Raw genomic sequence first — 26,038 nt, 5'->3', positions numbered from 1 at the left:
GATTGAAAATGTCAGAAATTAACAGGAAAACAATTGTATATATTATAACTTTTTTAGAATCTTGCAATCTAATAAGTGATCTACAAAGTATTATCAAAACCTTTATTAACCATTAATAAAAACCATTAGTTACAACTTTTTAAACGTTAGTTAAGAATGCAAAATTCAGTCATTACTACTATCTTCTTGAAGTCTCTGAATAATTTCTTCTATATTTTCTCACTTTAGAGAAAGATGCCAAATCCAAATACGCGTCACACCTGAAGACGAAAATCCTCAGTCAGTGTGAAGTGGAATGGAGTCAACATGAGACTGACTCAGAACTCTATGAGATAAAAGCTGTCAAAAACAAGACAGATGAACAGATCAAATACGATGCAATAATTAATCTTTCAAGGGAAAAAAAAGAGCGAACAGTGCTAACGGTGGGAGTGGCTGGCATTGGAAAAACATTCCAAACAAGGCTGTTCATGATTGACTGGGCAAACGGGAAATCAAACCAAAACATAGACTTGATAGTCCCACTCCATTTCAGCGGGCTCAATTCAAAAAGAGATGAAGTTCAAAGCATGGAGGATTTGCTCCATTTCTTCACCAGCATTAAACTACCAGTAGTTTGCTCCTATCATGAATGTGAAGTAGTTTTTGTCCTTGATGGCTTAGAAGAATGTGAATTTCCTCTTGACTTTGAAGAGAACAAGGAACTGTCTGATATGAAAGAGCCAGCCTCGATGGATGTGCTGCTCACAAACCTCATCAAGGGGAATTTGCTTCCCTCTGCTCGTCTCTGGATCATCTCTCAACCTTCAGGAGTTGACAAGATTCCTACAAAATATATTCACAAAGAGACAGAATGTCAAGGTATGAAACTATGATTAACATATTTTCATGGCTCATACTCTGTTTGATCACTCGCATTTTGTGATCTGTATAATGTCATTATTTTGGTCAGACTGGGAAATAGGAATGTAATCAAATACTACAAAAGCATATACATGACAAATTGTATTATTATTTCAAAATGTTATAATCTTTACTGAGATTCATTTAATTAGAAACCCAAAGTGAAATATTTTTTGAACATTGGTTACTTTAAAATTTTATTTTGGTATTACTTGACTGTGACTGTGTTGTACTGTGAATAATTTTATTGAACTTTGTTCAAAACAATCACTTTCATTTAGGGCTGCAAATGATTTGCTTAATATTCTCAATTAATTGATTTGTTGTTTGGTCAGTCAAATTTCAGAAAATGGTGAAAAATGTTGATCACTGTTTTCCAAAGCCGAAGGTGCAAACAGTCCAAAACCCAAATATATTCAGTTTACTGTCATAAAAGACTAAAGAAACCACAAAATAATTCACATGAAACAAGAGAATTCTGATATTTGTTCTTTAAAATTACTTGAAATTATCAATCCATTATCAGAATAGTTGGCAATTAATCTGCTGTCAATCAGCTAATGGATTCATTGACAAATTGTTAAAGATAATTGATTCACACTGCATTTGTCATCATCAATAATGTGCTTAACTTTGTTTTGTTTATTCAGAGACCTTGAAGCGGCGGCAGCAGCTGGTATCAAACCTGAAGAAAAGATATCAAGAAAACACTCATGTTGAAGACAAAAATCATCCTGACCAGCAAAACACAGAACACATTATGAAAGAAGACAGAAGTGGAGAGATCAATGATGAAGAGAACAATGGACAGACTGTGGTGAAATCAGTGACACGAGTGAATGCAATATCTGAAATATTCAAATGTAAAAAAGGCCAGACAGTTAGAACCGTGCTGACCACTGGAGAAGCTGGTATTGGAAAATCCTTCCATGCACAGAAATCCACACAAGAGTGGGCTAAAAATGAAAACCAGCCTTCATTTTCCACTCGGTCGATTGATTCAACAAAGGCAATTACTGGCAATGACAAAGATGATCTAGAGGTTATATTTCCTCTCAGATTCTCAGAGCTAAATTCGATAAAAAAGCAAAGGGTCAGTTTGTTGGGACTTCTAAATTATTTCTTCAAGGAAACCAAAGAATCTGTAATCTCTAACTATGCAAATTTCAAAGTTCTGTTTGTTCTGGATGGTTTGGACGACTATGAACTTCCTCTTGACTTTGACAACAATGACACCTTGATGGATATCAGAGAACCGGCCTCAGTGGATGTTCTACTGACAAACCTCATCAGAGGAAACCTGCTTCGTTCTGCTCAGCTCTGGATAACCTCCAGACCTTCAGCTGCTGAAAAGCTGCCTGATAAACTTGTTGACAAGAAGACACAAATACGAGGTAAGCTTATAAAAGTAGATGAAGGCTGTGAAAGCTTCATAAATAAGTGTGTAATTGTAACCAAGTCTTTGCCAAAACTACTATAACTACTATAAATAATTTAAAAAAAGACCACAACTATGATCTCAATAGCATTGTCCTGGTTCTGGATAGGGTGCAATAATTATTTTAGGCATAACATTTTTTCCTTTACTCAGGGGTCCAAACTCATAAGGGATGAAAAAAGTGACAAAGACACAACCCCCCTAGGGGGGTTCAGAGGCATGCCACCCCCCGTGCCCCTGGAAAGAAAGGTTTTCAAATATCAACTTCAAAATGTGGATTTACAGTGGATGAGAATATAGGGAAAAAGTCACCCTAGAGTTAATGTCATCACTGACAACAATTCAGGTTACACAGTCAAGACAGTGCAGAGCCGGCTCAAAAATTGTATTAAAATGCATTGCATCCACTACACAATAAAGTTAAACAAAACAAAAACATAACATGCACAACTGACAAATCAAATTAAAAATACATCTTATGGTATATTTTGGTTGAGGGAGAGAGAGAGATTAAAGCAAAAAGAAAAAAAATCAGCACCACTCCACACATAACCATGTTCTCTAATGCAGCCATCAAGTTTAAATACTTGTGCAATAGCGTTTTAAGGGAAGATGATGCTTTTGAACAGCTTTGCTATTGCCAGTTTTCTTTTTTGAAATGAAACTGACTTTCTTTTTTTCAAAACTTGTCTCAGTTTTTACAGAAGTCTCTGGTGAGCATGCTCCATGGGTGCATGCGGCCCATAGAGTGTGCACAGTATGTTTTCATTCACGTAATTCTTTACAGTGGGAAGTGGCTTTTTCGGCTTCATGCACCACTGAGCAACTTTCATAGGAATGAACGGGGCCCCGCGTCTGACACTATATCCAGTTCTCTTTATACATCTGTGCTACACACCCAGCTGATGTCAAGGCACTCTAGTTCTTATATAGTGTTAGGGTAGGGATCATGCTAGCCACCCCTCTACGTCATGAATCCACCATTTCAGGCCCGCCAAAAAAAATCCTGAACACAGAAATGGTGAAAAGCAGTTTAACGGTCTAACTCCACTGTTCAGTACTACACAGTTCAGTCTTTTCACATGTTTTCAGCAATTATTTTCTGACATGTATAAATGTGTTTCAGAAGAAATCTCAGATTTTCCTTTACACAGACTTTAATGCCAAATGTTTAGCTAACTCATTTGCTAGCCATCCAACAACAACATGAGCATACTGTGTGCATTGCTATCACTAGCCAAAATAACGACCCGTTTTAAAGTTTAACAGTTCACCAGTAAAAGAAATCATAGTTCATTGGCTCACCAATTTCTACAGACAAATTTTAGACACAATGATCAGAAGTTCACCATTCTGGTTGGCAATCCTCCATTCTAAGGAGAGCTCAGTAACTTCAGCATTTTCTCCCTTTGCAGCACAGTTCCCATGAAGAGAGAAAAAATCTTATGCTATCTGTGATAACATAAGTAATAAAGTAATAAGTTAACATTAACTTAACAATATTTTGGTAGGATTACACAATCACAGTAAAAAGAAAACAAAGGCTAAGAAGTAGCCAATATGTTCAAAACTGCCATTAAATGAAAACTGAGAATCCCAGAAAAAAAAGCTTTCTTTGCAAAGCGTAATACTAATAATAATACAGAATCTATGACAGAGAAGTGTTACTTTAAATGACTTTCAACCAGCTGTTATCCTTCCTTATGTTTTGCCCAACCCCTTTAACATATGATATGAAAAATCATGTGTGATGCAAGTCCCAAGTCAAGTCTGAGGCATTGACTTTGAGTTTCAAATCCTAAAAAGTTATTATGCACTTCTCACCAGACATGATTCCTATCAGGTAACACTTCACAATACAGTACACAAAGTAGTAGTAGAGTAGTTATGAATTACTGCATTACTTTGACAATTAGGGGGTCGACATGTTTGCTGTCTTTTCGGTAGTTAGATGGAGGGTTGATGTCAGTTTTGGATCTGTCCAGGAATTGCAAATTTGTCTTATTTGCATGTTGTGTCTTCTTAGCTAGCTGTTTTAGTTTAGAGTTGGAGGGTGTGAGAACAATGCAGCTTCACTGAGAGGATAGGACATCACGTAGTCATGCAGCTAACATCAAGCCAACTGTTGATGGTCAGTAGATACCTCCAAACTGTGGGCTGGCTGACTGTTAAACCACAACATTTTCTTTTCTTTTTCTACACGTCAAACACAGAAGATGTAACACGTGGATGTGGAGGCTTTTAAATAGTTTAAAAGACTACTTTGACGGAGCTGTGCCGAAAAAAATATTGAGTAATGTAACTAATTACTTTTGCTGTTGAGTAATTAGTAAAGGAATGTAACTACTTTTGAAAGTGATATGTAATGTGTAAGTGATTGCATTTTAACCCTCTGATGCACAACATATTCAAAACCTTTTAATGCACAACACGGGTCAAAAATGACCCACATTCATTTTCAATGTTATTTGATACATAGCTGAATGTTTCTTTGTAATATCTTTTTAACAAAATTATGTCATCACTCAGGATTTTATGAAATAATTAATCATTTTATTTTGTATTATTATAAGTCATTATATTAACATTTCTGTCTTGCTATGTAGGGAAAGTAATGTTATTTACACATCTAACAGAAATTTGCAGACATGGGTCAAAAATGACACACCAGGATCACAGTTGTGATAAGGCAGTCTTGTAGAAAGGTGAAACTGTGACCTTGAGGGGAGTGGTCCACAATAAAATATGTTCCTTATTGCAAATGTGTAAATAAATAAAAGTGTCCTATCAAATTCCAATGAGAATACATATGAGTCATTTTTGACCCATGTTGTGCAGTTTTGGGTTAGTGATACAAAAACGTTTTTTATGTAAAAATAGAATAATATAACATTACAATAAATGTGTGTCATGTTAAAAAACAACTTGATGAACAAACAAAGTTGATGAATTCATTAAATATTGAGTAATAAAATGCATAACATGCAATATATATATATATATATATATATATATATATATATATCAATCACCCTTGAACCATGTTGTGTATCAGAGGGTTAGGTAACTTGATTGATTGAGTGATTGCTTAGTATCCAAAATGATTGACAGTAGCCTAATTCAAGTCACTTGCCCAACACTGGACATGATTCTCATATTCAGCCTGTTCTTACTATGATATTTAAATGTTTTCACACTAGAGAAAGTACAAACAACATGAAAGGTGCATATGAGTCCATTTGCCATGTTCTAAACATAGTGTATCAAAAAAAACAAATACAACAACAACCACTTAATCCTTGGTGCTATGGTTAAGATTAATAAACTGCACTATGATTGCAGTCCAAACAAATAATCACAACTATTGGCTAATTTGTGTCCACAATAACTTTTTTTTTCTTACAGTGAAGCCTGACGTCGTAAGTCAATGGAAACTCAAATCTCAGCTGAAGAAGCAATTTAATCTTGTGTCTGAGGGGATTGATAAGCAGAAAATATCTGCCCTACTGAATGAGATCTACACAGATCTCTACATTGTAGAGGGTGAGAGGGGAGACGTCAATCGTCAAAATGAAGCAAGACAGGTTCAAGATGCAAAGTTTAAACCAATGAGAGAAGAAACACCGATTAAATATCATGACATCTTCAAACCTTCTGGAGAAAATAAACCCATCAGAATTGTGCTAACAACTGGAATGGCAGGCATTGGAAAAACATTTGCCTCAATGAAGTACATGCTGGACTGGGCTGAGGGTATGGCCAACAAAGACATACATTATACATTTCCACTTCCTTTCCGAGAGCTGAATTTGAGAAAAGGGAACGAACATAGTTTAGAGGATCTCATTCATCAGTTCTTCCCAGTTATGCAGACATCAGAAATAACTGACTATAACAAGTATAAAATTCTGATCGTCCTGGATGGCCTTGATGAATGTCGCCTTAATCTTGACTTCAGTGAATGTAATTCTTGGACAGATGTGAGAAAGCCAACGTCAGTGAATGTTCTGCTGGAAAACCTCATCCAGGGAAACCTTCTTCCTAAAGCTCAAATCTGGATCACCTCCCGACCGGCAGCGTCCAACAACATCCCTGCTGTTAAAGTTGACCGGGTTACAGAAGTGCGAGGATTTAATGATGAGCAGAAGGAGGAGTACTTCAGGAAGAGATTCAGTGATAAGGATCTAGCTGAAAAGATCCTCTCACATGTGAAGAAATCAAGGAGCATTTATATCATGTGTCACATCCCAGTCTTCTGTTGGTTGACTGCAAAAGTTTTGGAGGACTTTGTGAGCCGAAAACAAGAAGAGAGGATGCCCAAGACTCTGACTGACATGTACATATACTTTCTTCTGTTGCAATGCAGACAGGCTAATGTGAAGTATGGTGGAGACGAGGTCGGTGAGAGTTCTGAGACAGAATCATGCTGGAATACAAGGAACAAGGCAACAGTCCTATCTTTGGGGAAACTGGCTTTTGCAGAGCTAGAAAAAGGAAACCTTATCTTCACTGAAGAACACCTAACAGAGTGTGAGATTGACATCACAGAAAGTGCAGTTTTCTCAGGATTATTCACTCAGATCAAACGAGAAGGCCATGGGCAGTATCAACAGAAATTATTCTGCTTTGTACATTTAAGCATTCAAGAGTTCCTCGCAGCTTTTTACGTCTCTCACACATTCAATAACACAGGTGAAAATCTGCTTATCAAACCTGCTTCAACTGTTGCAGACTTGCCTGCATCAGACTTCTATAAGACAGCAGTGAACAAGGCTTTAGATAGCAAAAATGGAGACTGGGATCTGTTTCTCCGCTTCCTGCTTGGGCTTTCTCTTGAGACTTATCAGACTCTACTGCAAGAGCTGCTGAAAAAGACAGAAAATAACAACAAGACCAACAAGGAAACAATTGAGTACATCAAAGAGAAGATCAGGGAAGAGATCAGTGATGCAGATCAAAACCTCAATCTTTTTCACTGTCTGAATGAGCTGAATGAGGACTCTCTTATGGAAGAAGTCAAAAAGTGCCTGCACTCAAAAACACTGGCTTTTGAAAAATTTTCTGCCTACAAGTGGTCAGCTCTGACTTTTGCGCTGCTTACATCAGATGAGAACCTTGACGTGTTTGATCTGAAGAAGTACCTGAAATCAGAAAGAGTTCTTCTAGGAATGTTGCCGGTGGTCAAAGTTTCTAAAACTACTTTGTAAGTACTTTTAAAAATGATTTCTCTTGCAAGTACGATTTTTTTATGTTGCTATATGCAGCAATCAAAGTAAATCTTCAAACCAATGACTGTTTGCTATTTTGCTAGGGGCTCAAAATGGGCTAACAAAAAGTCACATTTAGGCAAATGAAGCAGGTAAAAATCTGTTTAATTTTGGCCTCCTGTGTGTCTGCCCATGTGGGAAGGGTGGGCTACAAGTACACTCCATGTTTTATCAATACTAATGGTAAAATGTACCAAAAGTTTGTGAGCCATCCTATGGAAGCCCAATTGTGGAATGATGACCTATCTTTAGGCCCTACAGTAGGTATCAGGCTGTGCTGTCATAAATCTATTGAGCCCTCTGTCCCTGACCAAACATACCTTGAAATGCCTTTGATTCCTACCCTTGCCCAAAGCAAAGAATAGATACTCAGCTGCTTAACCAGAACTTATATCTACATTGTCTCTGCTCAGGCTAGCCTATATTGCCTGGGCCCACTGGCTTGATAGGCAGTTTCCTCTGAATGCTATTACCTGCTCAGTAGTCCAGCCATCATCCCCCATCAAGGTCCACTGGTCTTACAATGAAACAGTTTTCCACACCATTCTCTGATGTATGTCTCTCTCTTATTTACCTTTACTGCCTTTGAATTCAGCCCTTGCCCAATTAAAGAGCTCTGCTTATCCACTGGTGTCAGAGGGGTGTCTTCCAAAAAGGGTCAGGGTGGGAACCATCTCAAAAGCAAAATTATTTTAACACAATCGGCCAGCAGAACACCAGCTTCCTATTTGTGGTGTTGCTGAATTATGTGTGAGGAATGAGTTTGTAGCTCCACTATTGACACTTTTTTACTTTACCACAGCAGATGTTTCTAGTAGGGTTCTGATTACCAATATTTTCACAGGCTGAGTTGGTGTGAGCTCTCTCATGAATCCTGCAAAGGTCTGTCATCGTCAGTCCTCAGGTCCGCCTCCTCTAACCTCACAGAGCTGGATCTGAGTCATAATGATCTGCTGGATTCAGGTGTGCAGCTACTTGCTGATGGTCTAGAGAGTCTACATTGTAAACTGGAGATTCTCAAGTAAGTGTACATTACATCTGCTGTACATTTTATGGTGAGTGTCTAAAAACCCACACAATATCAGTATAAGGGATGGGAGGATGCTATGATTAGATTAAGTTATCCCAAAGTCAGTGGGTGATTTGTTCATTTTTAAAAGGGGGGATGGCCCAATGGGAGGGTTAACCCTAACCCCAGCAGCCTAATCAGGATTATCATATAGGCCTAGCCTAACTCTTGATATTAGAATTGCGATTATAATTTCTATTTAATAGAACTGCTTTTAGGCTAAATTCATATTTTGTGTAGGCTTTTACTGGATGTCGACATTAAGCATTTTAATAATGCTTATTTTTTAAAACGCACCATAGTTTTGGCAGTATAAACTTTACCTCGAATTATGGAATTGTAGGAGCTGAGTGTGTTGTGGTCAGTGCAGGTTAATTTGCTCAGTCACGTTACCTGTCCCACTCCCAGGATACACCAAACATCTATAATAAAAACTATATCTGTAGTCATGTCTACCCTAAAATATTTTGTTACAGAGGTGGCTTGGTCTGGGGGTGTATTTTCAGCAGCACAGTCGCTACTGAATGATCATAGAAATAGTATAGGAATTCCATAGGCAGCAGTGTGTCTCTATGATCCTCTCGCTCTTTTGCAACTACACATTGCTACTTGTCAGTTTGATCATAAAGGTGACACTACTCTATATAAGAATATAGGCTACAATATAGTGTAGAATTGAGTATTTATAGTATATAGTTTAGAGAATATTACAGGCCCAAAACGAAACAGACAGTAGGGCGGGACTGAGAGAAAAAAGTGCAATTACAAATCTGTCTACTACTTCAGCACCACGGACAGTGCTATGAATTTATCAATACACAGCACAGTTAGGCTACTGATATTTCAGAGCCATGGTCAGGGCCATGGGTAAATTTGCATCTTTAGAGCACAAATAACAAAACTCAGAATAAGGAAAGTGAGTGCTCCTCTAAAGACTTTGCATGTGCATTTTTGCACAATTAGGTTTTCTTACCTCTGGATTCCCTTTTCTCTCTGGCTCTCAATAAAACTTACTCTTCATAGGGCCTGGTCACACATTTGACTCCAGCTGTTTAGATATTTCTGGAAAATGCAGTCACAGAATTTGAAGCAACATGTTTCTCAAAATGTATAAATAACATTTGTCATTAATATAAAACGTGTTGTATACATGATAACCAGAGAGAGAAATTTGCACAATCATCTCTTAACTTAAGGTGTGCGTGTGTGTGTGTGTGCGTGCGTGTGTGCGTGGTCTGCAGGCTGTCAGGTTGTCAGGTGACAGAGAAAGGCTGCTCTCTAATAGCCTCAGCTCTCAAGTCCAACACGGCCTCCCACCTGAAACACCTGGATCTGAGTTACAATCATCCTGGAGACAATGGGGCGATGATGCTCTCTGCTATAGCTGAGGATCCAAATATGAAGCTGAAGACACTCTGGTATGTTAAGATGTCAGGATATATGCTTATACTGTATGTCTGCATACAGCTGCTTCTCCTAAAGCAGGTTATACTGAGACTACTGTACATCTGCACTAAAGCAAAATCTTGTGACTCATTAAGTTCAGTACAGTTCAAAGATTGTCTATGTATATAGACTGTCTATGTAATTCATGATAATCTTAGCTAAGCGGTAGTGTAATTGTTCATACAGACGGGATGTCCAGCACTGATTCTGACTGTGTAAAGTTCAGTAGTACATTCTGTCTGTTGCTAGTCCAAGCTATCATGTTCAGTTCAGTACAAAATTAGCCTATACAAGCAGTGCAGATAAGGTTAATAGCTCAGCAGCCTCATTCTTTTTAATAGGAAGTAATGTATTGTGTATTACAGCTGAGCTGTTATGCTCTGCTTCCTCTCACTCACCATGCTAACAGTTAGCTAGGATGCTAAAGATGGCAACAGTTTCAAAGTCTTTGCAATCAGTGTTTCTCTAAAGTATAAGAACAGTAGGTGAATACGTATTTATATATGAGGTCTTATGGTTACCCCCCAAGGCAATTTGGAAGGTAGCCGCAAATATCAAGACTTTTCAAAATATTGTACTGAAGTTGGAAATTTCTGTTTGTTTCCTCATTTTGTACAGTTTGGACCATGGTGGAGAACATCGGTTAAAGCTAGGGCTGAAGAAGTGTGAGTGTTTCCAATATTTTATCACTTCAGTATAGACACCAAGCTGATGTCTGATAATTTTGAAATGAGGGTTAGATGTTTGTCACCAAACTTCACTGGTAGCGTACAGGATCTAATAATGTATACACCACAATAGTTCGGTTGAAACAGTGACATGATAGTCTGCCTTTTTACCATGTGACATTTTTTTTAATTGTTGGTCATTTTATTTTTCAGATCCAAGTCAAATTCATATCTACTTTCCTTTAGACATATGACATATCTTGATTTTTTTTTGTTTTTGGCTTATTTAAATTGTTTTCAATGTTTTATAGTCTTTTAAATGCAGAACAAAAAGAAACATGCTGAAAGATATGTTGTCTGTTTTTTTTTATCAGATTGTGAAGATCTGAGGCTTGATGAAAACACAGCAAGCAGCAGGCTTGTTCTCTCTGAAGGGAACAAGGGTGCGAAAACTATGGTGACTGTGAAGGAGAAGATGTTTAAACCTGATAACAAGGACAGGTTTAAGCGGAATCAGGTGTTGTGTGAGGAAGGCCTGAAAGGCTTCTGCTACTGGGAGGTGGAGTGGAGAGGGACGGTCAGCATCGCAGTGGCATATAAAGAAGTGGGTAGAACATTGGACAGAGATGGTGGCCTAGGATGCAATGAGAAGTCCTGGAGTCTGCTCTGCTCAAAGACTGGATACAAGGCCATGCATGGGAAGGATCTCAAAGATATTACAGTGCCTCCTTGCCAAAAAATAGCAGTGTTTCTGGATTGGGAAGGTGGCACTCTGACTTATTACAGTGTCACATCTGGAGAGCTGAACCTCATACACACCTTCCACACCAAATTCACAGAACCTCTATACCCAGGCTTCTGGTTTAAGAAGGGCTCTGTGACTTTATGTAAGATAGGCTGAACCTCTCTGTGATGGGGAAAAGTGTAATGTAGTGATCAGTAGATGCTTCACTTGACACTTTGATAGATAGCAGCAGCAGATAGGCAGTGTTTTATGAATAATTCATCATGTTCTATGTGTTTTTTTATTCATAGTTATTTTTAATTATTAAATTCCCAGTAAAGTTTACTGTTTCAGTGCACTGACGGCATTTTATACAATAAAGTTAATTGTTAAACTGTAAAAAAATATGTCTCCATAACATACTGTATCTTTGACACAAATGTTTTATAATCACATTGGAGGGATCATTGCAAAAAATGTGTGTTTATGTATATATTCTGTAGGTATAAGATTATCAGCCAACATATCAATGTCAATACCAAAAATTCAGTATTGGTCAGGCTCTGATGTTAACGACCCAGATCAACTTTTGCAGTTTTAAAAAAAAAACTTAGTTTTCTCCATCACATTATATATACGTACATTCAATTGTTGTAAAACTGTGATATTTTACCTGTTTGTCAGACATCTCACAGCATGTTGGTTAAGTTTCTTTGCATGCAAAACATTAACACTTTTTCTTTTTTTTTTAATCACAAATGTTTTCTTTTCATGTATATCGTGTTCACAGTATTAAAACCATTTTGATGCCTCAGAGGACAACTATTTAAACAGACTTCTCTGTGGCTAGTTGTTTTTGTGAACTTATATAACTGCTGTATTATTCTTACTTTATAACTTTGCCTAAATCAATGAAAGTAGAGAAGAAGGTAAACATGCTGCTGATACGATCATAAAGACAGGAGCAAAAGTATAGCATTTGTTCAGCTTTACTCCTGTCTCTTGGAGTAGTTTTGTTGTATTCAAGTTTTAAATCAGTTTCTTCTACAGTGTATTTCATATTAGAATGTTTGAACATGTGTTGGACTGTAATAAAAATGGAACATGTCACAGAAAAACTGTAAAAATTTAATTTTGGAATATTTATGTACCTGTGAAACTGTAAAATATACTAAACACTGAAATAGTAAAAAACTAATAAGATTATGATGTGTAAAGATATGGAAAGGTTGTTGGTTTCTGTCATTTAATTTGTTATGCCTGAAAAACGCTGTGATTGAAAAACCTTCAGTTATTGATCTAAACTGATCGGTATGTGTGTGTATATATGTATAACTGTATACAGTATTTTCCATTGTAAATATAGTTTTTTTTCTTTCTTCTGTCAGTGCTACTATTACTACAGCTCTTTTTTTTAATTCTATCTTGTTTTATTTTGATACTTATTTTAATTTTTATTTTATTATTCTTAGATTTCTTTGTTTTATTTAAATGTTCTGTGTATAGCATGAAGGGGGCAAAGACTACATTGTGTAAACCTGTATAATGACAATAAAGCTGAACCTTGAACCTGAAGGACTTAAGGTGGCATAATGCTTGTTTGTATGAAGTGTTGTCCCATCATGTTGGGAGACAGAATTGTTTGTAGTTGTTTCAGAGAGGCCACACTTGAAGTCTCTCTTTCTCAGAACATTACAGTCAAGCAGTTGTCACCTTTCCCTCTGTCTGGGTCCAATTGTGCTGTGGGCTTTGTTGAATTGTGTTATGTAGTATAGTAACAGTATAGTAAATTATGTGATGTTGAAACAGCACATTTAGACTGACAGATATATTGTTGAGACTGAGGGGAAAAATTATTCCCATTAATATCCTCCACACTATACAGATAACAAAAGAGCAAAACAGAAATAAGGGAAAAGAGAAGAGTCATGTCTTATCTTCTAGAGCTATACTTTTTACATTTTCAAGATGATATTCTGTATTACCCCTTCCGTCCATTTATTTATGATGTTGGTCTACTGGTGTTTTCCATAAATTTTTAAGCTTTTTAATCTTAAAATAAGCCCACTATGTTCAATTTTATTTGGTCCACTTTCATCTGTGGGACTGCTATGGTTACCCAACATTTTTGATTTTGACTCCACTTTCCTCACAATAATTTGAGTCTCAAAATTAAACATTGAGAAACAAATTTTCAAATATCCTGAACAGTATTTAATCATTTCTGCTCAAATAAGAAATTCTGGTTCTTGTCCTGTGGCCAATTCACATACTACACTACAAATAGAGGCTAGTGTTAGCTTGTTGCCCTTTGTTATTATTAGTACATTTTGCCAAAACAAATTTGCAGCACTGAAATGCGTCCTACAAAACAGGACATGGACATAAGGAATTTTTTTAAGAGTCAAAAAAATCAAAACAGTAGCTACATATTGTGAGCTTTACAATCCAGTTTTTCATTAACCCTATTGCTGCTATTGATGTGGCAGTTTAGTTGACACCACAGTGACAGTCAAATGCAGTCATTTGAAAGTGGCTCATCTGACCAGCTCAGCTGCATCACATGACAAAACGTTCCGAGGTTAAAAGTACAAATGTAATGACTTTACTGTGGCAGAGCACATACATAGTCACTTCTAAGTTTTTATTGTTCTCTGTATCACATCCTGCTTTTCTTTAGACACAACCTTTTCTTTGATTTGCACAGCCGGCAAATTCATACTCCAGAGACATCTATAGTGTCTGTGTTTCTTGCAGCACAAGTTTCTGCACCCAAACCTCCCATCTTCTTGGGAACGAGGAAATACGCGGAGTAAAACCCCCTCTATCTGTTGTGAGTGGGAACGATCAAGACAGCCTGGGAAATTACATGTTAAGTGATGGGAAGTTACACCGTAAAACACGGGCTGTATTATAAAGTGTTACCTTTTTGTTTAAAGTAATGTATTGAGAGGCAAAGAAATACACATCCTCCATCTGGATTACAAATGTGCATCTCATGTTTAAGAAAAAATTTACCCCCCCCCCCCCCCCCCCCCCCCCCCCCCCCCTCTGTTTAGGACGCTTGGTTCCTTCCAGCTAGAAGTACAAGACGGTAACAATGACACTAGTAGAGCCGCTCACCTGCAGCAACGGAAGCCATGTAGAAACGTTGCAAATTGTGGTTGTGTGGGGTATGAATAACCACTCACACCATAAAACAGTATGACTTGAGTAAATCTGTAAATGACTGAGAGCTGCAGAATTTTCCTATTTAAAGTGACTTTAGCATCAGTGGTTTTAACTACAACACACAAGTAATTAACGTTAGTGTTTGGTTGTTGCCCTTTGCTATTATTAAGAAATTTTGCCAAAACAAATTTGCAGCATGAAATGTGTCCTACAAAACAGTAGATGGACACATTTTAGTCAAGAGCTAAATAGTGTCAATAAAAACAGTGGCTACATGTTTGTAAGCCTTTTTTATTTTATGATCTAGTTTATCATTAACCCTATTGCTGCTATTGATGTGACGAGTTTTCATTAATCTCTGTATCACATCCTGCTTTTTTTATCAGTTATGTTTCTACTCCAATGACGGCTATAGTCTCTGTGTTTAGTGATAAGGTTTTACAGTTTGATAAGTCTCTTTTATCTGGTTTCAACATGGCAAAGGTCTATCATCTATCTTTTCTCCCGTAAATGTATTCTTGCAGGAAATGTTCCTGCATCTGGACTGAAGTAACAATTATTCAGAAGTTTTAACACAGAAATGAACAATATGTCTTCAACTGTTGGTGCTCATTGTCTGGAGTGAACATGTTCTACTGTAGAATTATTTACTACTAAAAATCTTAAAAAAAAAAAAACATATTAAAGAAATACATAAATTGAATAATAATAACAATAATGCATATTTGGAAAAATCTTTGAATTGCATCTGCTATTTTTAAAAGGTACCAATTTATTAATTTCAATGTATGTTTTCAAACAAACAATTCTGCTGTTGCTAATAAATAAAAAATGACAGCATGCAACAACTAAGCCAAGGTCAAAATTTTAGTCAAAACATTAACAGAAAATCAAATCCTCCAAGGTTTGTTTTTAGCTCCTATTTAATTTTCTATAAACAAAATTGCAAAGTGCTAAATTGCACCTTTACACAGACGATAGTGGCGTATTCAGTTGCCCCTTCTCTAAGTAAAGCCATTAATGAGCATCAGACAGCATTTCAACAGCTTCAGACTAAATTCATGACTTTTTCTAGGTAACAAAAATCTGTACACTTTAAATGGGAACTCAACTGAAAAAGTGTCATCATATAAGTATTTAGGTATTTGGTTAGATGACAAACTTTCTTTCAAAGTACACATTGAAAATCTTGTGAAGAAGCTGAAACTTAAGTAAGTTAGTAACAAAGTTTAGTAACATAAACTTGTGCAGGCCACCTTTTTATGTGTTTTGGACTGTGGTGATATTGTCTACATCAAGCTGCCTCTTGTACACTCCACCTCTTGCATCACAGTGCACTAAGATTTATAACCAACTCTGGTTCCTGTACTCATCATTGTAGACTTTATGAATTGGTAGACTGGCTGTTATTAAATCTATGTAGACAACTTCATTTGTATATTCTTGTGTACGAAGCCATGCTGGGTAAACTCCTCTCCTCATCACCTGTGTCACCTCTTGACGCAGACCTCCAGCAGGCTTTAACTTGGTTCCACCAGGTGGCTTCATTACCAGGCTCCAAGGATTTGTACTGAGCTGGGGAACAAAGTGTTTTCCTACTTTGTTCCCTGGACTTGGAATAATCTGTAGAGCATACGCCGTTTTAATAATCCAGTCCCCTTGGAAAAATGTAAAGCCATGTTAAAAGTCCATTTAACTGAAAATTGCAACTGCCTTATCTGAGCTGGATTTTGTCTCTTCCTTGTGTGTGTTTGATGTTTGTGTTCCCCATCTGTTGTGTTTCCAACTGTAACTGGTGTGCTGTCTTGACCAGGTCTCCCTCGGAAAAGAGATTTCAATCTCAAGGACTTCCTGGTTAAATAAATAAATAAATAAGTAAACATATTGTTTCTATTTACACAACGCTAAAATGGCAACTGCTCTGGCAACAAATTGGTCAGTTTATCAATGACTCAAGAGGGCAATAAATCAGCAAGAAAAGGGAATGAAACAAACAAACAAATAAAACTATAGAATCAAATACATGTAAATCATGATGATGATGATCATGATCATGTAAATAATGGAGCAGACAAAGGGAAAACAGAGTAAACTAAAACACAGGAAAATGTATGAAAACAAAGATAAAAAAATAGGTGTAGAATTCAGATGTAATAAAATCTCAAAGGTAGAAAGCTAACAGAAAAAGAAAGACAGGAAAAGGAGGTAATAAATGAGTCAGGGTTGAAAAAGTGGGAGTCTGAAAACAGAGAAACAGTATAGAGCTGATGAAGGCTCAGTGAGCTACTGGTAATAAAAAGGAAATTGATTCAGGAATGGGGAAGGACAAACAGAATATGAATGCAAGACAGAGAAGAGACATGAGGGGGAAACAATGGTAGAAGAGAAACATGAAAGATGGAAAACCTAAAATTTCCCCCTTTAAAATACTCAACTTGTGATATTTGACATGTTCTGGTGCTTGGAGGCATTTAATTTACTTTTTTGATACATACTTTCTCCAATGCATGACTGGAGGGTACTGCAGTTGTACGGTTGTGAAGTATGATCTGGTGGTTTTGGGAAATAAATGTAAGCATGTAATGTCATTCATTGCAGGAAACTACTACAGAAAGATGTCATTTCAATAAAAACTGAACTACATTGGGGAATGTGTGGGCATTTTTAGAGCTTGACTCAGAGTAGGAACTAAGTGTCAAGATCTCGGCCTTTGTTGTATCTATTTTGACCCGTCTTTTAAAAATTTTTGACTTCATGGAAGTGCAATATAATTCTTTTTAAGGGTGGCATGCAGAAGGTAGAAGGTTTGCAGATATAAAGAGATAAGGAGAGAGAAAGCGGAGAGGGAAGGGGTGAGTCAGGGTGGAAGGGTAATGAGGGGTCAATGAGCTGCATGGGTAATAAAAAGACATGGAGGGAAGAGGTGAACAGGTACTGACTGTATGTACACAGTGTACAAGGCAGTGAAGTCAAGGTCATTATTCTGGTGCTTGGCTTCAGTCTTAGTGAACTTTGAATTTTACTCTTTATGGTCTGTCCATGCACGAAAATTCAAATTGGTCCTCACAAAGGTAGATGTACAAGAGCACACAAACACACACAAACACAGTGTTACAACTGCTTTGCTGAAACCCATTTAAAAGCAAAATGTGGCCTGTGTGTGGCAGTGAAGTCACATATGGCCGCTCCCACACGCGCTGTCAGACAAAACTCAGCACAGGTCTACAGGGTTGTGTGTGTGTGTGCGTGTCATTTTCTGTGTTTGCATTGTGTATATGTGGACCTCATGAGTGGCGATGCGTGCACACACATGCAGACGCACACACACACACACACACACACACACACTTTTAGAACAGGGACACTCTGCTCACATCACTTTGACTGTGTGCTCTTCTATACTTGTTATTGATATAAACCATTCTCTAGCCCCTAAACTCATCTCTAACTATCACAGCTGAATGTAACTAATGAAACCAAATGTAACTCTTATCTTCAACCCCAAACCAAGTCTTAACCCTAAAGTAACCTTTTGAAGAATCAAGGACTGAAAAAAATGTCCTTACTTTCCAAAAATGGAAGAAGTTGCCCAGATGCAGTTCCAGTCAAATCAGGAATGTCATTGGATATTGATGAGGAGGAACAGACAAAATACTGTGTGTGTGTCTGTGTATAAGTGTGTCCTTTTATGGGCAGCCCATAAGTTACAACCACAATGCTTGTCAGGCCATTTTAGATTATTAATGCACGATTTTGATATCAGAGAGCTTTCACGGTCATCATGTCATGGTCAAAAATAAACTGCCCGTGTTTCAGGAGATCATAGTGCCCATGGGGGCTGCATGATGACCAACTAAATACATATAAACATTCAAAAAACAGATACATGTACAATGCACTGTTCCTGGTGAAAAGTGTCCTGGAGAATCTACTTTTTAAAAGGCAGCAAGTTGAATAAATGATCCAATTTTTTCTGAAAAGAAAAAGACAGGAGGCAGAAGACAAAGAACAAAATAGAGAAAGTAACTGATGATTGTACTAGTTCAAGGGCATTTTTGAACACCACATATAAATATATATTATATATATATAAATAAATATAAAGGAACATAGTATATAAATTAATTATATAACTTTAAAACAAACATTTACAAAATATATACATAAATATATATATTTTACATAATGTAAAATTTTGAAGTTTTTAGAATTTGGATCTTGAGAATGTTTTTGTACTCTAGACCACCAGAAGTTGAGAGATGGCAGAGGGGATGAGAGTGTTTTATATGTTAGTTTTGGCTGACGGAGCTCTAAAAAAAGAGCCAGAGGGTACAAAGGTACATTTAATAGGAGAAGGAAAATTCTTCTTCCTATCATCAAGACATATCTAGGTCAAGGTCCATATATTACAGTCACACTGATTTTATTAATCATAAACCACTGACTTTACCCTCCCACAATAACCTTCTGAGACGTTACGAGATAGTACTAGACTCTGATTCGATTGCTCTTGAAGGAATCAGAGGAGCTGAGTGACTTATTTTTATTTTTCAGGGAAATTTTTTACTGTGGCTGGTGACACAGTGAGAGTCTTTTTTTGTCCAGTGTTGGTGTCAAATGAAACACTGATGAAGGTCTGAGTCCAGTAATGAGTGGGTCTGGGGACAGAGAGGGCTCTGACTAGGTTAGTATGGAGAGAGACTGCCTTAAAACCTGCTCTGTGCTCTAGAGAAGATGATGGGCAGCCATTGTGATGAAGAGAAGAACAACAAGAGGACTACAGCTTTGTGAAAAAGAGAAGGAGCTGCAAATAATGTAATTATCTTAGAAAGGAACAACATACAACAACCGTTGTATTCAGTCTCGATTCCTGTAAAACCAGTATGTCTGAGGAACAAGGCAGTCACACATCAGCTGACAAGTGAGTGAAACTTTTAAATCTACTCAGTCTCACCTCACTAGGATGTGAAGGTCAAGTCATATAAAGTAAATGATGAATAATACAGTATTTACTATTAAGTAAGTGACACAATAAAGTTAAGACAGGAAGCTCTAAAGTGATGTTAAACTTTTTGCTCTTACCTTCCCTGGTGTGACTGAGCCTCTAAAGCTTTTTAAAATTTGTGTTAAAGCCCACATGAAAAAGAAAGACCAGTCTCTCCTGTACCCCGCGATGTCTCCATGAAAAGTGACAGATCCAAGAATGAACCTCTCAGCTTCAGTAAAGGAGTTCTGGGGTAAGTGTTACCTTAAAATGTGGGATGTTTGATACAGCGAAATTCAGAAACAGAGAGAAAATGAACTGAAGAGATTGACTTTGACACGTAGAGAGAAATAATTCCACTGTGAAGCTCAAAATAATGTTGAAGGTGTTAGATTGTTAATGTTTGCATTGTAAAAACTATTTTTAAACCCGTGTTAAAGCTCACATGAGAAAGAAAGACCAGTTTCTCCTGCACCCAGTGATGTCTCCATGAAAAGTGACAGATCCAGGGATGAACCTTACAACCTCAGTAAAGGAGTTCTGGGGTAAGATATTTTGCTAATGTTGGATGTTTGATACAAAGAGACTCAGAAACAGAGAAAAATAACTGAAGAGAGTGACTTTGACATATTAGGAGAAATAATGTCAATTCTATCTTGAAGTTGAACAATAACAGTCTTATGCTCTTCTAGTTTAGGTGTCCCTGGTTCCAGAAACAGAAATCCCATTGATGTTACCTGACTCACAGTTTGAGCACTTCTATGGCTTGAACTAACATGAAACTCTCCCAGTTAAATCATCATTACAAAAGATGAACAGCTGTGTTAGAAAATATCTAGTTCTTTCATAAAAAGTCAAAGGTACAAGACTGTGTAAATAAAGATTTAGATTATGTAGAAATCCTTCGGTACCCAGTGCATTTCAACAAAACAGCCTACCACCAAGCTTAAAATTTGGTCATGTGTTCCTCTAACGGTGGGCAGAAGCTAAAGATTATGGTGTTGAGAAAACTGATTTTACAATCTGCAGCGCGAGTTGGTTTGCTTTTCATTTCTGGGCCACTTTTGCATGAATTCAGCAAGTTTGTATATCATTTACAACTTTAACAACAAAGTGTTATTTTTGAATTACTGCTCCCTTGCGCCTCAGACTGGCTTCTTCTCCATAGCAACGGTGGCTGAGGCTCATGGGTATTGTAGTATCTTAGCCATCCAGCAGTGGCGTAGGCAGAAATTGTACTTTGGTTGGGCCAATACAAAAGTGGCTGGACTATATTTTTCCAGAACAAATGTGCAAAAACCCCAAGAATCCAGAGATATTATTGCCTGCATATTCCAAGATATGATGCAAATATGATGGTATGCATAGTGGATACTCTCCAATCATGAGAGTCACACATTTCATGTTCGGAGCTTATCCAAATCCAGAATGGGACCACTTTATACTGCTAGTATCTGGAGTTCATGTCTTCCCAGATACTATATGCAAACTATCTCATATTTGGATAATATCTAGTTAGAGATGGACAGCTGTCATATCTGCAGAAGATTCATTAGTCATGTCTCGTGTCAGGATATTTTATAGATATGACCAGTTACCATGTTTGAAGTCTGTACATGAGTGATTTCTGCTGTCTTGATATCTCAATATATTATCATTGGATTTTAAGTCATATCTGATGATATCTGATAGTCATGTCCTATATGAGGAAATTATATAGATATGACCAGTAATCATATTTTAAGACCAATCAGATTTGTTTTCTGAAATTTTTAGACAGGATTCAATGGTCTTGTCTGATAACAATAGAAAAACACCAACATGTGTTCTGTTTTGAAGATATCTAAAGAATATTCAGCTAAAAATTACTATATCGGAAACCACTTGACTGCAAATAAGCCACTTCTACTGCACTAAATAAAGGTAGAAAACAGAAATTGTGTAAAGGCTAACAAAAAAGAGGCAACGGATTAGTGAAGAATTTTGCAAAAAGTAAATTAAGGCAGTGTGCACTAAAGAACAAGATTTAAGGAATTTGACTAACACTCTCTTTCACATATTGGGATTAGTGTTACTTTGAAATGTTGGATGTTTGATACAGAGAGATTCAGAAATGGAGAGAAAAAGAACTGAAGAGAATATCTTTGACATATAAATTGAAATATTCCCACTGTAAAGCTCAAAAATAATGTCAAAGGTGTTAGAACTGTTAATGTTTGCATTGTAAAAACTGTTTTTAAATCTGTGTTAAAGCTCGCATGAGAAAGAAAGACCAGTCTCTCCTGCACCCAGCGATGTCTCCATGAAAAGTGACAGATCCAGGGATGACCCTTACAATTTCAGTAAAGGATTATCGGGGTAAGGGTTTTTGTAATCTTAGATGTTTGATACACAGAGATTCAGAGGAAGAGAGAAAATAAATTGAAGAGAGTTGACATATGAAAGATATTGTAAATTCTACCTTGAGGCTCAACGATAATGTTAAAGATGTTAGAAGTGTTAAAATTGTAATTGTTATGTTTGTTAACATCCACATGAGAAAGAAAGACCAGTCTCTCTTGCAGTTTACAATGTTTCCATGAAAAGTGACAGATCCAAGAATGAACCTCTCAGCTTCAGTAAAGGGGTATTGGGATAAGTGTTACCTTAAAATGTGGGATGGTTGATACAGCGAAATTCAGAAACAGAGAGAAAATGAACCGAAGAGATTGACTTTGACACATAGAGAGAAATAATTCCACTGTGAAGCTCAAAAATAATGTTGAAGGTGTTAGATTGTTAATGTTTGCATTGTAAAAACTATTTTTAAACCCGTGTTAAAGCCCACATGAGAAAGAAAGACCAGTCTCTCCTGCACCCAGTGATGTCTCCATGAAAAGTGACAGATCCAGGGATGAACCTTACAACCTCAGTAAAGGAGTTCTGGGGTAAGATATTTTGCTAATGTTGGATGTTTGATACAGAGAGACTCAGAAACAGAGAAAAATAACTGAAGAGAGTGACTTTGACATATTAGGAGAAATAATGTCAATTCTATCTTGAAGTTGAACAATAATGGTCTTGTAATGCTCTTCTAGTTTAGGTGTCGCTGGTTCCAGAAACAGAAATCCCATTGATTTTTCCGATAGACGATGTTATCTGACTCACAGTTTGAGCACTTCTACGGCTTGAACTGACATGAAACTCTCCCAGTTAAATCATCATTACAAAAGATGAACAGCTGTGTTAGAAAATATCTAGTTCTTTCATAAAAAGTCAAAGGTACAAGACTGTGTAAATAAAGATTTAGATTATGTAGAAATCCTTCGGTACCCAGTGCATTTCAACAAAACAGCCTACCACCAAGCTTAAAATTTGGTCATGTGTTCCTCTAACGGTGGGCAGAAGCTAAAGATTATGGTGTTGAGAAAACTGATTTTACAATCTGCAGTAGTATTGTAGTATCTTAGCCATCCAGCAGTGGCGTAGGCAGAAATTGTATTTTGGTTGGGCCAATACAAAAGTGGCTGGACTATATTTTTCCAGAACAACTGTGCAAAAACCCCAAGAATCCAGAGATATTATTGCCTGCATATTCCAAGATATGATGCAAATATGATGGTATGCATAGTGGATACTCTCCAATCATGAGAGTCACACATTTCATGTTCGGAGCTTATCCAAATCCAGACTGGGACCACTTTATACTGCTAGTATCTGGAGTTCATGTCTTCCCAGATACTATATGCAAAATATCTCATATTTGGATAATATCTAGTCAGAGATGGACAGCTGTCATATCTGCAGAAGATTCATTAGTCATGTCTCATGTCAGGATATTTTATAGATATGACCAGTTACCATGTTTGAAGTCTGTACATGAGTGATTTCTGCTGTCTTGATATCTCAATATATTATCATTGGATTTTAAGTCATATCTGATGATATCTGATAGTCATGTCCTATATGAGGAAATTATATAGATATGACCAGTAATCATATTTTAAGACCAATCAGATTTGTTTTCTGAAATTTTTAGACAGGATTCAATGGTCTTGTCTGATAACAATAGAAAAACACCAACATGTGTTCTGTTTTGAAGATATCTAAAGAATATTCAGCTAAAAATTACTATATCGGAAACCACTTGACTGCAAATAAGCCACTTCTATTGTACTAAATAAAGGTAGAAAACAGAAATTGTGTAAAGGCTAACAAAAAAGAGGCAACGGATTAGTGAAGAATTTTGCAAAAAGTAAATTAAGGCAGTGGGCACTAAAGAACAAGATTTAAGGAATTTAACTAACACTCTCTTTCACATATTGGGATTAGTGTTACTCTGAAATGTTGGATGTTTGATACAGAGAGATTCAGAAATGGAGAGAAAAAGAACTGAAGAGAATATCTTTGACATATAAATTGAAATATTCCCACTGTAAAGCTCAAAAATAATGTCAAAGGTGTTAGAACTGTTAATGTTTGCATTGTAAAAACTGTTTTTAAATCTGTGTTAAAGCTCGCATGAGAAAGAAAGACCAGTCTCTCCTGCACCCAGCGATGTCTCCATGAAAAGTGACAGATCCAGGGATGACCCTTACAATTTCAGTAAAGGATTATCGGGGTAAGGGTTTTTGTAATCTTAGATGTTTGATACACAGAGATTCAGAGGAAGAGAGAACGAGGCAACGGATTCGAACCAGAAGCTAAAGATTATGGTGTTGAGAAAACTGATTTTACAATCTGCAGCGTGAGTTGGTTTGCTTTTCATTTCTGGGCCACTTTTGCATGAATTCAGCAAGTTTGTATATCATTTACAACTTTAACAACAAAGTGTTATTTTTGAATTCATTACTGCTCCCTTGCGCCTCAGACTGGCTTCTTCTCCATAGCAACGGTGGCTGAGGCTCATGGGTATTGTAGTATCTTAGCCATCCAGCAGTGGCGTAGGCAGAAATTGTACTTTGGTTGGGCCAATACAAAAGTGGCTGGACTATATTTTTCCAGAACAACTGTGCAAAAACCCCAAGAATCCAGAGATATTATTGCCTGCATATTCCAAGATATGATGCAAATATGATGGTATGCATAGTGGATACTCTCCAATCATGAGAGTCACACATTTCATGTTCGGAGCTTATCCAAATCCAGACTGGGACCACTTTATACTGCTAGTATCTGGAGTTCATGTCTTCCCAGATACTATATGCAAAATATCTCATATTTGGATAATATCTAGTCAGAGATGGACAACTGTCATATCTGCAGAAGATTCATTAGTCATGTCTCATGTCAGGATATTTTATAGATATGACCACTTACCATGTTTGAAGTATGTACATGAGTGATTTCTGCTGTCTTGATATCTCAATATATTATCATTGGATTTTAAGTCATATCTGATGATATCTGATAGTCATGTCCTATATGAGGAAATTATATAGATATGACCAGTAATCATATTTTAAGACCAATCAGATTTGTTTTCTGAAATTTTTAGACAGGATTCAATGGTCTTGTCTGATAACAATAGAAAAACACCAACATGTGTTCTCTTTTGAAGATATCCAAAGAATATTCAGCTAAAAATTACTATATCGGAAACCACTTGACTGCAAATAAGCCACTTCTATTGTACTAAATAAAGGTAGAAAACAGAAATTGTGTAAAGGCTAACAAAAAAGAGGCAACGGATTAGTGAAGAATTTTGCAAAAAGTAAATTAAGGCAGTGGGCACTAAAGAACAAGATTTAAGGAATTTGACTAACACTCTCTTTCACATATTGGGATTAGTGTTACTCTGAAATGTTGGATGTTTGATACAGAGAGATTCAGAAATGGAGAGAAAAAGAACTGAAGAGAATATCTTTGACATATAAATTGAAATATTCCCACTGTAAAGCTCAAAAATAATGTCAAAGGTGTTAGAACTGTTAATGTTTGCATTGTAAAAACTGTTTTTAAATCTGTGTTAAAGCTCGCATGAGAAAGAAAGACCAGTCTCTCCTGCACCCAGCGATGTCTCCATGAAAAGTGACAGATCCAGGGATGACCCTTACAATTTCAGTAAAGGATTATCGGGGTAAGGGTTTTTGTAATCTTAGATGTTTGATACACAGAGATTCAGAGGAAGAGAGAACAAGGCAACGGATTAGAACCAGAAGCTAAAGATTATGGTGTTGAGAAAACTGATTTTACAATCTGCAGCGTGAGTTGGTTTGCTTTTCATTTCTGGGCCACTTTTGCATGAATTCAGCAAGTTTGTATATCATTTACAACTTTAACAACAAAGTGTTATTTTTGAATTCATTACTGCTCCCTTGCGCCTCAGACTGGCTTCTTCTCCATAGCAACGGTGGCTGAGGCTCATGGGTATTGTAGTATCTTAGCCA

At 36.8% G+C, this 26,038-nt stretch overlaps 2 protein-coding genes and 1 long non-coding RNA gene across 3 annotated transcripts; all 3 read left to right on the top strand.

Moving 5' to 3' along the window:
* The first annotated feature begins 235 nt into the window (after window positions 1–235).
* Window positions 236–11,743, top strand: LOC122983209 (NLR family CARD domain-containing protein 3-like). Its single transcript, XM_044352990.1, has 7 exons — window positions 236–861; window positions 1,554–2,297; window positions 5,747–7,544; window positions 8,453–8,629; window positions 9,919–10,095; window positions 10,742–10,788; window positions 11,166–11,743. The coding sequence occupies exons 1-7, from the start codon at window positions 471–473 to the stop codon at window positions 11,690–11,692; spliced, it is 3,861 nt and encodes a 1,286-aa protein (XP_044208925.1). The 5' UTR covers window positions 236–470; the 3' UTR covers window positions 11,693–11,743.
* A 386-nt stretch (window positions 11,744–12,129) lies between these two features.
* On the top strand, window positions 12,130–12,635 carry LOC122983211. The gene is made up of 2 exons (XR_006403625.1): window positions 12,130–12,222; window positions 12,543–12,635. It is a non-coding gene; the product is annotated as an uncharacterized LOC122983211 (long non-coding RNA).
* A 6,934-nt stretch (window positions 12,636–19,569) lies between these two features.
* Window positions 19,570–25,732, top strand: LOC122982264. Its single transcript, XM_044351450.1, has 6 exons — window positions 19,570–19,607; window positions 19,819–19,923; window positions 20,111–20,215; window positions 21,924–22,028; window positions 24,166–24,270; window positions 25,624–25,732. Exons 1-6 carry the CDS (start codon window positions 19,570–19,572, stop codon window positions 25,730–25,732), a joined length of 567 nt encoding a protein of 188 aa, XP_044207385.1.
* Window positions 25,733–26,038: the final 306 nt, after the last annotated feature.

The sequence above is a fragment of the Thunnus albacares genome, chromosome 5 (genome assembly GCF_914725855.1).
Source record: "Thunnus albacares chromosome 5, fThuAlb1.1, whole genome shotgun sequence".
Classification (NCBI taxonomy): domain Eukaryota; kingdom Metazoa; phylum Chordata; class Actinopteri; order Scombriformes; family Scombridae; genus Thunnus; species Thunnus albacares.
This window is presented reverse-complemented; position numbering and strand designations above follow the sequence as displayed.